This window comes from Penaeus chinensis, chromosome 4, assembly GCF_019202785.1.
Source record: "Penaeus chinensis breed Huanghai No. 1 chromosome 4, ASM1920278v2, whole genome shotgun sequence".
Taxonomy (NCBI): domain Eukaryota; kingdom Metazoa; phylum Arthropoda; class Malacostraca; order Decapoda; family Penaeidae; genus Penaeus; species Penaeus chinensis.
Genome location: NC_061822.1, coordinates 3,330,477 through 3,345,476, shown reverse-complemented (window position 1 = coordinate 3,345,476; position 15,000 = coordinate 3,330,477). Strand labels below are relative to the sequence as shown.

Sequence of the window (15,000 nt, the reverse complement as noted above, 5' to 3'; positions counted from 1 at the left end):
ACTAGAATATAATTAATATTTATTGGCCCTGCTGAAATTCAGAACATATAATTACAGATAATTACCAAACCAGTTAATTAGCATGGTTTGAACATTAAATTCTTTACTCCATTTGTTTCATCTAATTCTACCTGAAAATGGAATGTGATGAAAGGCTTCACTTTTATCCCACTCATCCTCTTACACCATGGCCAGAGCATCACTCATAAAATGATGATATCCTTTTGCTCTAAGTTGTGCACACTAAGCACTTGATTGGCCCCGGGCTGTGATCATTGAAGAAAAACAGCTCCTCATAAGTAGGCTAAACATCTCTAGATTCATTACCTAGACAATCATTTATGCAACAGGCCAAAGAACTGAGAAAGAGGAAATTTTGTTTACTGCAATAGCTACTGTTTTTTTCCTCAACCAGTTGACCCCACATGCCACCTGGCACTTGGTTTGTAATGGCACCAGGAGACCCTTTTGTGGGTGGAATAATTCCAAATCCATTATTGGCACAGTTTAAAGTGATTATTGCAGCCTTCACACCAACAGACCTCAACTATATATATTCTGTCAAGATTCAGATTGAATACTTTCTTTATCGACAAAAAATATTAGGGACTTTTACAAACTCATAATGCCAGGATATACATGGTGATGGTTTATTATCCATTGCTGGAGTACCAACAGATTTGGAGGCTGTCCCACCCTGTGAGGCCGGTGGCAGACTTGTTATTTTTAAATTGTTAGGCAAAATTCCCATTGTCGGTATGAGACATTAACCCATTGCTATTGTGAATGTATAATGTCCACTGTAGTTTTGTTTTGTAAATTTTCCACTTTTAGATGGCTTCAGAAATGCTAAGCAATTAGGGAGTCAATTAGTAGGCCTCTATAACCTCATCTGATTTCTCCTTTTTTTTTAATGCTATTGATATTGATACTGTTATTATTGTTATTTACTTAATGATAATTATAATGTTATTAACAATTCTAATAGCAATAAAAAAGTATTTTTAAAAACAAAGACCAGTAATTGACTCCATGGTGACTAATTGCTTATAAAGTTATCTATGTGTAAACACACTTAATACACTAAAACTACAATGGACATGGCATGCACATACTGTATATGTCATCTTCATTAGCAGTGGTTAAAGAAAGTAATTTAGGCAAATTAATAACCTTTGAATGGCCAGATGGCATATGAGCTGAAAAGGCAAGCATGTAGCTGCCTTTCACTGGCTATCATATGTCTCAATTAAGAATCTGATTAGTAATCCAGAGAGTGCTAAAAAGCCATACATATGTCCCATATGTGTGTGTGTGTGTGTGTGTGTGTGTGTGTGTGTGTGTGTGTGTGTGTGTGTGTGTGTGTGTGTGTGTGTGTGTGTGTGTTCAGAGAGAGAAAATTGTGAAAGGATTTGCTAGGAGTGGTCTATTATGCTGCATTTGGAACTCCATGTCTTGCTGGTCCAGACAATTTGTCAGGATCAACAGGACAACAAGGCAGTGTTCAGAATCTCTGAGGCCTTCACTGCCCACAATGCAATCAGCTTGAAAGTAGACATTCACTATTTTATCATATTGGTGTTTTATTTTACACGCTGCATATGTTTTTGAACTTCTTTGATGCATATTTAACTTATCTGCAACTGACAAACACAAAAATACCCTTTGATAACAAGAATAAAGGGACATAAAATTACCTACTAATATCTTATGGTTGCCTGCAACTATCATTGTTTGTATACAAATGCTATTGTGACTTCATCTTGTCCTGCTCACCTGGCTCTGAAGTAGGGCGAGATGGAGGAGATGGACAAAAGTAAAACATATAAAACTAATAAGAACTTTTCCTTTGTTCTAGCCAAGATGGTGATTGGTAGCAGATATTTAACCTCTCAGTTACCCACTCTGATGGGCAACCCACAAAACATCCGCAACTTGTGCATTATGGCACACGTTGACCATGGCAAGACCTCCCTAGCAGATGCTCTTGTGGCTTCAAATGGGCTGATCAACAAGAGGCTTGCTGGGCGCATCAGATACATGGACAGGTACTTGAGCTCTGGGAGATAGCTGATATAAGTTTTCTTTAAGTTTAGGTAACATTTTTTTCATTGCCTTTTTGATTAGCCATTTTCTTCTTTTTTATAATCTAACCACCATTTGAAAATAAGCATTGCTCAGACCTGTATTTATTCCTTGCAGTCGCAAAGATGAAATAGAGAGGGGGATCACAATGAAGAGTTCTTGCGTTTCTTTGGCCTACAATAAAGATGAACAAGATTACCTGATCAACCTGATTGATTCACCCGGCCATGTTGACTTCTCATCTGAAGTCTCCACAGCTGTTCGACTCTGCGATGGAACCATTATTGTTGTTGATGTCGTGGAAGGAGTCTGTGCACAGACGAAGGTACTGCATTATTTTTTCTCTTGTTTTTATATATCACTTACCCATTTGCCTGATTCTCTCTTTCATCCTCTAGTACTGTTGCTTTTTTTTTTTACTGTATGAGTAAGCAACTGGATACATAGTTAATAAATCATAAACAAAATGTAATTATTAATACATATTCTAATGAATCAGTTGTTTAAAGTGGAGCACCACAAGGCTCAGTTCTTGGACCCCTGTTGTTCCTAATTATGATTGGCTACATTAATGCAGATATCAAGCAGTCCATCTTTTGCTGATGACACTAAGATAAATAAATTATTAACTTTAATAGAAGATGAAGACAAACTAAGAGGGGGTTTACATGTCATTTGTAAATGGGCAAGTTAAAACAATATGAATTTTAATGCTGAAAATATTGAAACCATAAGATATAGCCCAACTGGAAGTCCAAGACCAAGATCATACCATGTTGAAGGAATGTAGATTAATGAAAAAGTGACTAAAAGACCTAGCCCTGTTCATGATTAATGGTATGAGCTTCATTCATCTCATTGAGCAGGCAGTCAATAAAGGAAAAGTTATGAGTGAATGGATGATGATAACTTTTCAAACAAGGGATCCAGAATACCTACTGCAACTATGGAAAAATACAATGGAATAAATATGGAATTTGAGTCTTACATGAGACATGATATTCCTAGAATAGCTTCATAGTTTTCACATGAAAATTAGACATGGCAGGTCTGTGTTACTGGGAAAGATGTGTATGTGTGTGTGTGTGTGTGTGTGTATGTGTGTATATATATATATATATATATATATATATATATATATATATATATATATATATATTTTTTTTTTTTTTTTTTGAAAGAGAGAAATCATTAAAACTTGGCACCAAATCCAAGAGAGGTAGAAGAGGGGAATCAAGTTACGACATCCCCAGACAGGGAAGAACTGCTCAAACTTCAAAGTTTCTTCTTTAATGGGCCAAGACTAGCATACCAAAAAGTATTAGAAACACAATCAGAGTGCTGTGGAATTGTTTAAAGGAAAATTAGTCAATTGTTTGAATTCAGTACCAGATAAAACAATCATCAATTTCAGTTCTTAGTACAAGTAGCTGAAAGATGGGCGGTCCCTCAGGATGACCCCTGCATGATCCACTTGCTTAAATTTACTCAAAGTAACCAAGTATCTGTGTTACATTTATAGCAGCTGCTGTTTTCTATTGTTGCGCCCAGGTCCTGCAGCAGCAAAAAGCACATAATTTTTCCTATATTAACTTTGTGTTAGGGAAACTGTGTCCCTAATTTTTGATACAGGATTTTATAATTTTATGATAATGTAGAGTTCTTATTAGGCTTGATTGGCTTTATCAATTTTGTATTAGACTGTAATATTAGTATATACCCTATTCTTGTTCACTGTATGTTTTCCACTATGAAGTTTTTTTTTTTTTATTAGAGGAGGAAAGCAGGACTTGACACAAATGGTATGATAAATTGTTATGTCAGTTTTGTTAGCAGACACCCCTGCACCTGATATTCTGGGCAGTACAATGTGGGAGTTATTACCATCAGGTCTGAGTGGGAGAAGATTCCAATACCACTTGATAGTCACCCATAGGTTTCAGTATAACTAAGCTATGCCCATCCCTTCATCCCCACATTATACTAGAAGATGCACTTGGGGTTCAGGACCTCATTGCCATGCATGATTATACTATGCACAATCATTTTATTTGTATAGACATTTAAAAATGACATTACTGTTTGTTTGTCTTTTCACTACAAGCATAGCATACAAGTTGGTGTGCTTTGAATGTACATGTGTGTGCAGCCTTTCAGTACCTCTAGGTCCCTCAGCATTGACTTTTGTGTTTGTCTTGTGGTGCTGATGGAATTAGTGTACCTAGCCCGAAGATTGTGGTAAAGAGTGGGCAATTTGTACCAGCTCATACCCTTTTCCTTTTTCCAAACAAATCTGCTGCCTGCATAACATTAACAGCAACCTATATAAACATCAGTAGGGTGTTCTTTTCATCACTTATGTAACTTTTGAAAGGACAGGTAGTACTTGTATTTGTGCCATGACTCAACAAGGGTTTGCATACCTTCAGCCTAATATGCTTTATTGTGGAGTAAGCAAACAAGGATGTTTAGCCCAGCAGATTGATAACTAGGCAGTCATCTACTAGTGGATCACTATGATTCATCAAAGAAAAGGTTAACTGCTTCTTATTGAAGTAGTCACAGGTGTGGAGTACCTCATCGTCAACCAGTTAGAAGGGAAGGCATCTGCATCAGTAACCAGAGTGCAAAGTTGGTTTGCAACTACTCTGTTGGTCACAGTCCATGTACACTTGGGTACTGTAGGTGAAAGGGACTGTAACCTAGTGTATCTTAAAAAATGGAAAACATACACTCTAAAAGATGTAGATCTTTATATTTATCAAAGAGTAAAAACTGAGTAGGCATACACAAACAATATAAAATTATCCAGACATATAAAATTGCCCAGTCAAGAGGAACAGTGAATGTAAGGTCATTTCCAATTGGTCTTGTTGACAAGATGGACCTTGAGTACGTGTAATGATGTATACAGCAGCTATGAGGTTTCATCCAGGTCTTCTTGAACCCCAGGACTAGTTGAAAACTTTACCTCATTGGGGGACTTTCACACTTCCACTATATGTAAACCAGCTAGGAACATTATGGTCAAGGAACACCCTCTGTAGAATACCCATATTCATGTTAAAACTAGTAGTTTGCTGAGACACATAGCCCAACTTGGACTCAGAACTACTACTACAGCTGCTGGTACTTTCCTGATGAAGGCTTCCATGTAAATAATTGTCTAGGTCACCACCATTGGTATCTTCCTTTGAAGAGTGGTTGAAGAAAGATCAGGGTGCAATTGTTTGTCCTCTGGAGGGCAACCTTGGTGGTGGCCTGAACATAAAGATCACTATGAAGGTAGAGAGATTGAGGGAATACAGGTGCTCCTCATGCTACCATTGCAAAAGGTGAAATGATTGATCAGGTGAAGGTCACAGTTTTTATACACATCACCCAATAAGATCATTTAACCCAGTCTATACAGTGACACTGGTTTAGGCATCATGAAGCGCCAGTGGAATATACTGTGACACCAATGTTGGCGTCATAATTCCATTTAATTATAGTTACTGCAGAGTGATCCCCGTATACTGTTTTGACTCTAATATTTAGACTCCATATATTGCCCTAGAAAATACATAGCTCCACCCACTATCCCTCTTCCCACCAATCACATAAATCAGCTAGACTATGCCCCACCCTCTACCCAAAATGAGAAACTATCATCGGCAGAGTCTACATCACAGTTTCCCCCTCAGTGGTCCTACCTTTGTCCTCCATATCCTCCTATCCTTTACTTCACCCCTCACCTCTCCACCAGGGATGAGTGAGAGACAGACAGACTGTATTAGATAAGAAACTTTTAGGACAACATATTCAAAGTTACTAATTTCAGGCAAGTTCCCCATGCACAAGCAGTACTCGTCTTTTAAACCATCCAGAGCAGACTGGCTAACCGTAATAGATGTTCTCATCAATTAAGGTCATGATAACTAAAGGAATATGACGTTATTTAAAGCAGTTGTATGAAGAAACTTAAGAAGTAAATTGTTTGACAAATTAAAAAAATAAGACTGATTGTTCTGCTCCTGTTGCAGCAGGAAGAATATATGGTTAATAAGCTTTTGTATGAAATATATATGTATATATGTGTGCATATGTATATATATATATATATATATATATATATATATATATATATATATATATATATATATAATGTATGTTTTATGATGTAATTGATTACTTAAATACTCCACTAAAGTATTCAACAACCATACAGTCATGGCAAGAATAGATGCTACCCAGTGCTTGGTTGAACTTGCTATGGGAAAAATAGATGCCACTTGGTGTTTGCCACTCAGCATCATGGGTTTTATATTTTTTTAATGTTATTATAATTATTGCTGTTTTTATTTATTCACATTTTCTAATATATGAAAAATATCACGTAATTTAATTATCTTTTTTTCCCCACAGGTGGTTTTACAGCAGGCTTGGATGGAAAACATCCGTCCAGTTCTTGTTTTAAATAAAATAGACCGTCTAATTCTGGAAACAAAATTAAGCCCAATTGACTGCTATTATCACATTGCTCAAGTTTTGGAACAGGTGAGCTTAAATAATTTTTTCCCCTTTCATACAACAGTGTTTTATTAAGGAAGTGAAAAAAAATGGTAGTGATAGTAGGGATTGTTATATATCAAGTATCTAATTAATTAAGAGTGTTTGAAAGCAAAATTCCTAACCAATTCTCTGCTTAGGTTAATGCATACATGGCAGAGCTGTACAATACTGCTCTCCTTGGAAAGACTGCACTAGAAATTGAGAAGTACCAGGAAGCAGAAAGGGAAAGGAAGGTTTCAGAAAGAGAACGCAAGGCATCTGAGTGTGACGCCACCAATTCTGACCTCCTGTTTTCCGACTGGGGCATTGAAACGGAGGATGACTCTGACTTATACTTCATGCCAGAGCAAGGCAATGTTGTGTTTGCTAGTGCATATGATGGATGGGGATTTAGGTGAGTGTATGTGAGTAATGGTAATAGAAACCTATGAGATATGACATATGTGATTTTTATTGCTATATATCTTCAAATTTGAATGGTTTTCATATAAAGCTATTTAAAACTTTTTATTGCCATCCACAGCATCCATCACTTTGCTGATCAGTTTGCAGCAAAACTTGGAATGAACAAAGCTGTTCTTAACAAGACTCTTTGGGGAGACTACTACATTACAACAAAAGGTGGACAGAAGAAGATTGTCGGTGGTGCACGAGATAAACGCAAGAATCCACTGTTTGTTGCTCTTATTCTTGAAAATTTGTATAAAGTGTATGACACTGTAGTGACACGGAAGGTAAGTTGATGGAAATGGAAAATATGTTGTCAGTACTATTGTTTAGTGTTTAGAATTGTTTCTGATGTATGAGTACTTTTTCTTATCAGTTGCAGGTGCCAGCATCATAAGCACAATCTCTAGAACATAAATTTAAAACCAGTTTAGGTGAAGGGAATGTAAAGTTTGGTCTGATTATGATCATTTTTGCTTCCTTTCTTTAAACTTTTATAGCAATTGTTTATGGAAAGGATAGTGTACATGTTCTATTTTTTTTTCTCTCTGTCATATCAAATTGTAATATAACTGATATTAAAAATTGTCAAGTGGCCAGTAATGCAGGATTGTTGGCATGCAGTGGGCAGTTTCCTCATTGGCTCCCAGCTTGTTTGCATTTCAGGCACAACATTAGACACTTAAACAATCATAGCTGAAGCTTAGACCCCCCCCCCCCCAAAAAAAAAAAAAAAAAAAAAAAAAGTTTCACTGTATGTTAGGTACTTGTTTCTAATAGCAACACTAATCAAATGATATCTCTGCTATTGGAATAAGACAAGCTCCCTTTTACAAATTAATGGTTCTGCGTAAGTCAATAAGCAGCAGCATCTGTGACTTAGTTCATCACAGACATTCCATGATATTATGCCATCAGTGTTCATGGGTTTAAACTTTAGATAATTTTATTTATATCAGATATGCTAATGAAATGTTAAAGTTGCCTTTTATAATCATTATCTTATTCTTCTGATGCTTTCAGGATATGTCTGAAACAGTAAAGCTTTCAGAGGCTTTGGGGGTCAAGCTGCCAATGAGTGTTGCAAAGTCAACTGACACAAGATTAAAGCTGAATTTTCTCTGTAGTAGCTGGCTACCACTGGCATCTGCTGTGTTAGGTGGGCCTCCTACATTGTATACCTTGTTGGAAGAAATCATTGTTGTCTGTGATTGTGTAGTTACATTTGCTATTTCTGAATTTTTTTTTTTAATGACCATAGAATGCTTTTAATTATTGTGCTGTCAGAATTCAGTACTCTTAGGTGGGTGATTTTATTTCTTTTCAACAGACATGGTGATAGATCACCTCCCCAGTGCTGCAAACATGACAGAAGAAAGAGCAACGAAACTTATGTGTTCAGCCACTCAGCGATTTGACACCCTGCCCTCAGAGTCCCAAAAACTCAAAGATGCTTTTATGAAATGTCAGAGTGAAGAGGATGATCCTCTTATAGTTTATATTTCAAAGGTAATGTTTATAGTTGAAAAAGGAGAAAGTTGTTCGGATTTCCTCAAAGTTTAGGGAAGAAGTATTCATGCAATTGGAATAAGTGCATTTTTAATTGTATTTTTTCAAACATGAAATATTTTGATAGAATATGAATCATTGCTTTTGTAATTCAGATTTCGAGACTGAATAAGCAAAATCCTCTTATCAGGAAAATAACTTTGAATTTTAACACTTAGACAAATCATATCATTACTTATAAAGGAATAAATCAGATAATTTCCTTCATTTAGCCTATTAAGCCTGAAAAGGACATTTTTGTGAGATCATGCAGTGCTAGTTCATATCCTCATACAAAGTGTGGTGAAATAATGAGTTTTCAGTCAGTTTTGTGAAGCTGTATATCTGCATGAGGATGCACTGTTCAGTTCATATTTTTAAAGGATGTAGAAGCCACACAAAGCACCAAGGCATCCTTGACACCGGGCTGGCAAAAAATTTGACTGCCAACTATGTGTTAACACCCAAGTGCAACAAATTAATGGCATTTCTCAGTTTTGTAACAGATATATTTTTCTCAGATTTATGGAGTTCAAAGAAAGAACTTGTTGGACTCAACCTCCAGCGGAAAAAAAACAGTAGCTACAGGCAGCATAGGCCTCCTGTCAGAAGGGGAGATAGCCAGCCGTAGGGAGGAGATACGCCGCAGGAGAGAGGAAATTACAGCAAATGGCGAGCAGAAGGGTAAGGAACTAATCTTTATTTCTTTATGTAGCTGTTTTAAAAGCATGAGGTCAATGCTCATAAAAAGGGAGGTGCTATTGCTCTGAAGTTGTTAGGAATTGTTGTTATTATTAGTATATCAGCACGTTGAGATTTAGCTTCTCAGCAAAACATAAAAGTATTCATGTACAGGATATTTAAAGAAATATTGACTAGCAAAATCAGAATATAATTCATTATATAGGTACACCACAAGTTTTTGGGAATGGTCCGGCACATCTTTTAATCTTAACAGAGATTTCAGTTGACAGAAGATAATTTTTCACCAGTGTTTGGTTAGTTCACAAGTAGTGTGGAGTTTGATCGTGTAATTGTTCACACTACAGTACTTGTTGTAGTTCCATCAGTTCCTAGCTGACTTTCAATACATTTAACCCATATTATGGTTTCCAAGTAAAGTACAGTGTCATTTGTGATCCTTGATGCTTTAGAGATACAACAAATGTATAATTAGGGGTTCTGTGAAATATAATGGATTTATTAATCAATAAACTCAATTGGTCTGACAAGATATTTAGATGGAACATTATAGTGCTAATAATTTTTGAATGTTCAATTGAATAATAACTTATTGTATATGACACCATATAGGATGTATGCCCTCCCCCCCCCCAACAAAAAAAAAAAAAATGAAAAAAAAAAGACCTAAAAATCACCTTGGATCTCGTATACAAAAGTGCAGACATTTTTTATCCCTGCTAAAATGGGGGAGCTGTCTAATGCACCAGTGTGTTCAATATTTTGGCAAATGTGGTAGATAAGTTCAGTAATTATGTTTACATAAACAGTGTGAAAAATAAGTTAGTCTGTATAAAGATGTAGGTCTTTATGTAGACTAGTAATGAAGCAAGGAAATAGTCATTGATAAATGATCTTTTGAGAGTGATAAAAAAAAAGAAAGTGAAAGTGCATATCAAAGCAATTCATTAATTACTGTTGTGTTTGTGATGTACAACAGTTTTTAAACTGTGAATTGTAATTATTTTCAATTTGTTTCAAGGAAATTAATTCACCAACAATCATTACAGGAAGGAATTGCTAAGTAGATAATAATTATAATGATAAGCATACCTTCCTATTTCATTGCAGCATCTGGTGAAAGACAGCTGACACCATCAGAAATTGAGGAATTGCAAAAGCAGCAAGATAAGATGGCAGAGGACAGGGAAAAGGCAGACGCAGAAAGGAAAAAGTGGATAGAAGAAGAGGTCTTTGTAGCATTTGCAAGAGTATATAGTGGCAGGCTTAAAGCTCGACAGAAGGTGATTAAAGTGTTTTGTTTAGTGGCACAAAGTGTAGTGAATAAAAAAAATTCTAATTATGTGTTTAGTATGAAAATATGTAAAGGTGTAGATATATGTGAAGACATACTGAGACATATTGGCCTTCTATTGGCATTCATACACACACCGTGCATGTTAAAGGCCTGACTAGAAACATTCAATTCGATAATGTACATACTATTGACTCCTATGTGCACATACACATGGTAAGATTTAAAGGCACACTTTTCTAGTTTGCACACCTAGAACTATAGAGAGCACAATTTTTATACTCCAGATTTTAGAATGCAGAACTGCAGTGTCTCAATTCAAGAATGCATTTAAATTATTCAGAATTTGTAAGGAAGATTAGGAAAAGGTATTACAAGCATAATTATTTTAAGGCCAGATGCAACACATGGGAGTTGAAAAATCACTTAATTTAAGTATGCAACATATAGGGTTGAAAAATCACTATTTCATACATATAGAAGAAATGATCTCCAACCTATATATTACCTTTTAGGTGTTGCAGTAAAACTTTAAAAGGAAACAAAAGTTTTAAACTAAGTGGGAAGTGGTAGTTTCGGATACACTATTTGTGTTTAATAAAGGCAGACTGATTAAGGTCCAAACTAGTCACATTTCTTAATGTAATGGCAGCGTAGGCCTATGTTTACATCTCTTTATTCTGTGATATATTCTCATTGTTTTCTCAGTTCATTCACCAAAGCCACCATGGGTGATAAAAGAGTTAAATGGAAATCACAGATGACAAGAAGAAAATAAATGAACACACTGTGCAGAAAAAGAGAAAAAAAAATAACTAGTGGGGCATATTGTAATGACATTTCAGTATATTATCTCTTAGTTTCTTGCTTAATAAGATATCCAAAAATCATTCAGATTAGTAAAGTTACTTCTGAAAAGTTTTTTTTTTGCAAGTGTCTCATCTGTCTTTAACATAATTTTATTCTTTTCTTCTTTATCTTTTCTTTTTTCTTTTTCTTTTTTTCATTTATATCCTCTTTCAGTGATTGAACTTTAGTAGAAGTAATATACCTGATATGAAATCTTTTCCTCTTTAAGCATCTTTAAGAAAAGAAAGAAAAGATTTTTCTAGAAATAAAACAAATTATTACAATATTATCTGCACCAAAATTTTCGACTATTAAATCTTACTTTTATTGTCATTGCAGGTTTACATTTTAGGACCAAAGCACGATCCCAGTGTTGTGTTGGCTCAGCTAGGAGAAGGCAAGCAACTATCTGAAGAAAATATAGGAGAGTTCAAACACATTCACATCTGTGAGGTGAGTTAATGCTTGAGAAGTGTATTTCATTTAAAATTACTGTATGCTTTCTCTTCAGTGTAAACTCTTAATGTTAGTATATGTACATTAGTATACATATATGTCTATAGTTGTAAATTTGCATTTATTGATGTACATATGCTACATAAAAATGCATGTTGTTACACAGATGTATGAGTGTGAATGTGGAGGTACATAATGTAGATGCACACATGTATCTATGGATGCACATGTATTCATGCATATACATGGGTGATCATGGGTGTGAAGAAAAGGGCAAGACACAGTTTTTGTAGTAAAATGTGTAACATAGGGTAAGGGATCTTTGTGAGGCCAGGTAGTTGTGTGAGTGGACATTGATATTAGTGAATAGATTTATATATTCTGAGGTATATTCTCTAAACCACTCATGCAGGATCAGCTAACCCATGAGATAAAAGTATCATGAGAAAGTCATTATCAATCCATATCCACCACCTCTTTCTGACAGATAGTTATTGTTTTGCAGATTATTATTATTATTATTGTTGTTGTTATTGTATATACATATATATATGTTTTCTCTCTCTCTCTCTCTCTCTCTCTCTCTCTCTCTCTCTCTCTCTCTCTCTCTCTCTCTCTCTCTCTCTCTCTCTCTCTCTCTCTCTCTTTCTCTCTTTCTCTCTTTCTCTCTCTCTCTCTCTCTCTCTCTCTCTCTCTCTCTCTCTCTCTCTCTCTCTCTCTCTCTCTTCTCTCTCTCTCTCTCTCTCTCTCTCTCTCTCTCTCTCTCTCTCTCTCTCTCTCTCTCTCTCTCTCTCTCTCTCTCTCTCTCTCTCTCTCTCTCTCTCTCTCTCTCTCTCTCTCTCTCTCTCTCTCTCTCTCTCTCTCTCTCTCTCTCTCTCTCTCTCTCTCTCTCTCTCTCTCTCTCTCTCTCTCTCTCTCTCTCTCTCTCTCAATAGTCATTAATTTTTTTACATTATGCTGACAGTTTAATGATGATATTGTGGTTTAAGTAATCTCTGCGTCACTGCAATTTCTAAATACATGTTCCATTCAAACAGATAGCAGATGTGTACTTACTTCTGGGCCGTGAGCTAGAGCAAATAGCATATGCAACTTCCGGTACTGTGGTTGGAATAACTGGGCTGGAGGACTATGTCATCAAGAGTGCCACACTTTCTAGTACCTATACCATGCCAGCTTTCACAGAACTCACGCTCAACGTCACTCCCATATTGCGAGTCGCTGTGGAGCCTCATGATCCAAGGGATTTGCCAAAACTGCGGCGTGGTTTGAAGATTCTTAACCAAGCTGATCCCTGTGTACAGGTGAGTAGGGATAGAAGCAACACTGATATCATGGTTTTAAAGATGAAGCAGATAGTTTTGTATTACTGTTTTATCTTATAAAGGTGTTTAACCTTTCTATTTCTCTATTTTTAATTGTTTATCTTGCTGTCATATTAAGGACAATTAATTTTTTATGTAATTTGGTATGCATTTATAGTGAATTGACTTATTTTTCAGGTAAAATTACAAGACAGTGGTGAATATGTCATTATCACCGCTGGAGAAGTCCATCTACAGCGTTGTGTGGATGACCTCCAAGAACGTTATGCTGGTATCCCCATACGAACTTCTGATCCCATTGTACCCTTCAGGGAAACCATAATACCCCCTCCAACTGTTGATCGACTCAATGAGGCCATTGAAGGGGAGAACATTAGCCAGAAGAAGGTATGCATATCTTCTTATGTCACTGAATTTTTTATAAGGATTTATTTGAATATTTTTTTTTAGTTTTTATTTAGATGTAAATACATGTGGACGATTTGTATCTTCAATCTGACTTTACTGTGTGTGTCAAAGCTCACTGTAGTATTGTTTTATGAATTGTCTCTTCAAGTCCTCAGCCACAAAGGAGTCAATTAGTAGACCTTGTGACCTCACTTGATTTCCTTGAGTTAGAGGATAAACTTTTTTTTACTATTAGTATCAATATCGAGACATTATAATTGTTATGTTATTTACATTACTAGCATAACTATAAGATAACAGAAAATATTTTTTGAAATCAAGGAAAATGTTAAAGAGGTGAAACAGGTAGTGCTTGTAATTAGGTCATTGGTATCTTAGTACCTGTGGAGCCATGTATGTATAAAAAAAATAAATTAAACTCACAATGGTCATGGCATGTATGTACATCCCATCTGTGATGGCATTGGTTAATTTTGTGTACATGTTACTGTGTTTGTGATTGTGATCATGTAATTTCTTCTTTTAAGCCTTTGAATGGTGATCCCCTGGGAGTGGTGGAAGTGAGTGGACATTATGGCAAGTTACGATGCAGAGCAGTGCCTTTACCAGAACAAGTCACCAAACTGCTGGAAGAATATCAAGACCTCCTGAAATCTATCTCAAAAATAGGGGCTGTTGTCAATACTTCAGATGCTTTGGAAAAGAAGGATAGTCATACCATTATAGAGGGATCAGACATGGTTTCTGACCAAGGAAATACTATGAAAATGGGAGCATTAGTTCAGGCTCTTGAGAACAGAGAAAAATTAAATCAAGAAACCTTTGCTGCAATACAAGATTTAAAGAAGAAATTGGATAAGGCATTTAAGGAAGCAGGCAATGAATGGGAAAATGCCATCAATCAGATTTGGAGTTTTGGTCCTCAGGGCTGTGGGCCCAACATCCTGTTAAATTGTATCCAGTCATATCCTCGGCCATCAATCTGGGAAAAGTCTACTTCTGTTGACTCACCTTTAGCTGCCTTTGACACAAACTTTGTAACTGGCTTCCAGATTGCAACCAGTGCTGGCCCACTCTGTGAAGAACCAATGATGGGTGTATGCTTTATTGTAGAAGATTGGAGTATAAAACCCACAGACAGTAGTAATGAAGATGCAGGAGCAAACAGTGTATCATCTGGTCAGATTATTTCTCTTGCCAAAGACACACTTAGAAAAGCCTTTGATAAGCAGTGTCAGAGGCTGGTATGTGCCATGTACTCATGTGTGATTAGTGTCACTTCTGAGGTTATTGGAAAGATGTATAGTGTAATAGGGAAACGACAGGGACGAA

The 15,000-nt window shown here is 36.1% G+C and overlaps 1 protein-coding gene across 2 annotated transcripts in view; it reads left to right on the top strand.

Annotated features, from left to right (window-relative positions):
• The window catches only part of LOC125024909 (elongation factor-like GTPase 1), a 17,411-nt gene that overhangs the window by 1,515 nt on the left and 896 nt on the right, over positions 1-15,000 (top strand). For both annotated transcript variants that reach the window (XM_047612675.1, XM_047612676.1), the window contains exons 2-14: positions 1,859-2,048; positions 2,203-2,410; positions 6,493-6,624; positions 6,777-7,033; positions 7,163-7,373; positions 8,110-8,245; positions 8,417-8,595; positions 9,156-9,318; positions 10,447-10,619; positions 11,819-11,932; positions 12,973-13,239; positions 13,438-13,647; positions 14,196-15,000. The exon at positions 14,196-15,000 is cut by the window's right edge and continues 101 nt beyond it. In XM_047612675.1, the coding sequence (XP_047468631.1) occupies positions 1,864-2,048; positions 2,203-2,410; positions 6,493-6,624; positions 6,777-7,033; positions 7,163-7,373; positions 8,110-8,245; positions 8,417-8,595; positions 9,156-9,318; positions 10,447-10,619; positions 11,819-11,932; positions 12,973-13,239; positions 13,438-13,647; positions 14,196-15,000 (3,040 nt within the window). In that variant the 5' untranslated portion in view covers positions 1,859-1,863. The remainder of the gene's footprint in view (positions 1-1,858; positions 2,049-2,202; positions 2,411-6,492; positions 6,625-6,776; positions 7,034-7,162; positions 7,374-8,109; positions 8,246-8,416; positions 8,596-9,155; positions 9,319-10,446; positions 10,620-11,818; positions 11,933-12,972; positions 13,240-13,437; positions 13,648-14,195) is intronic.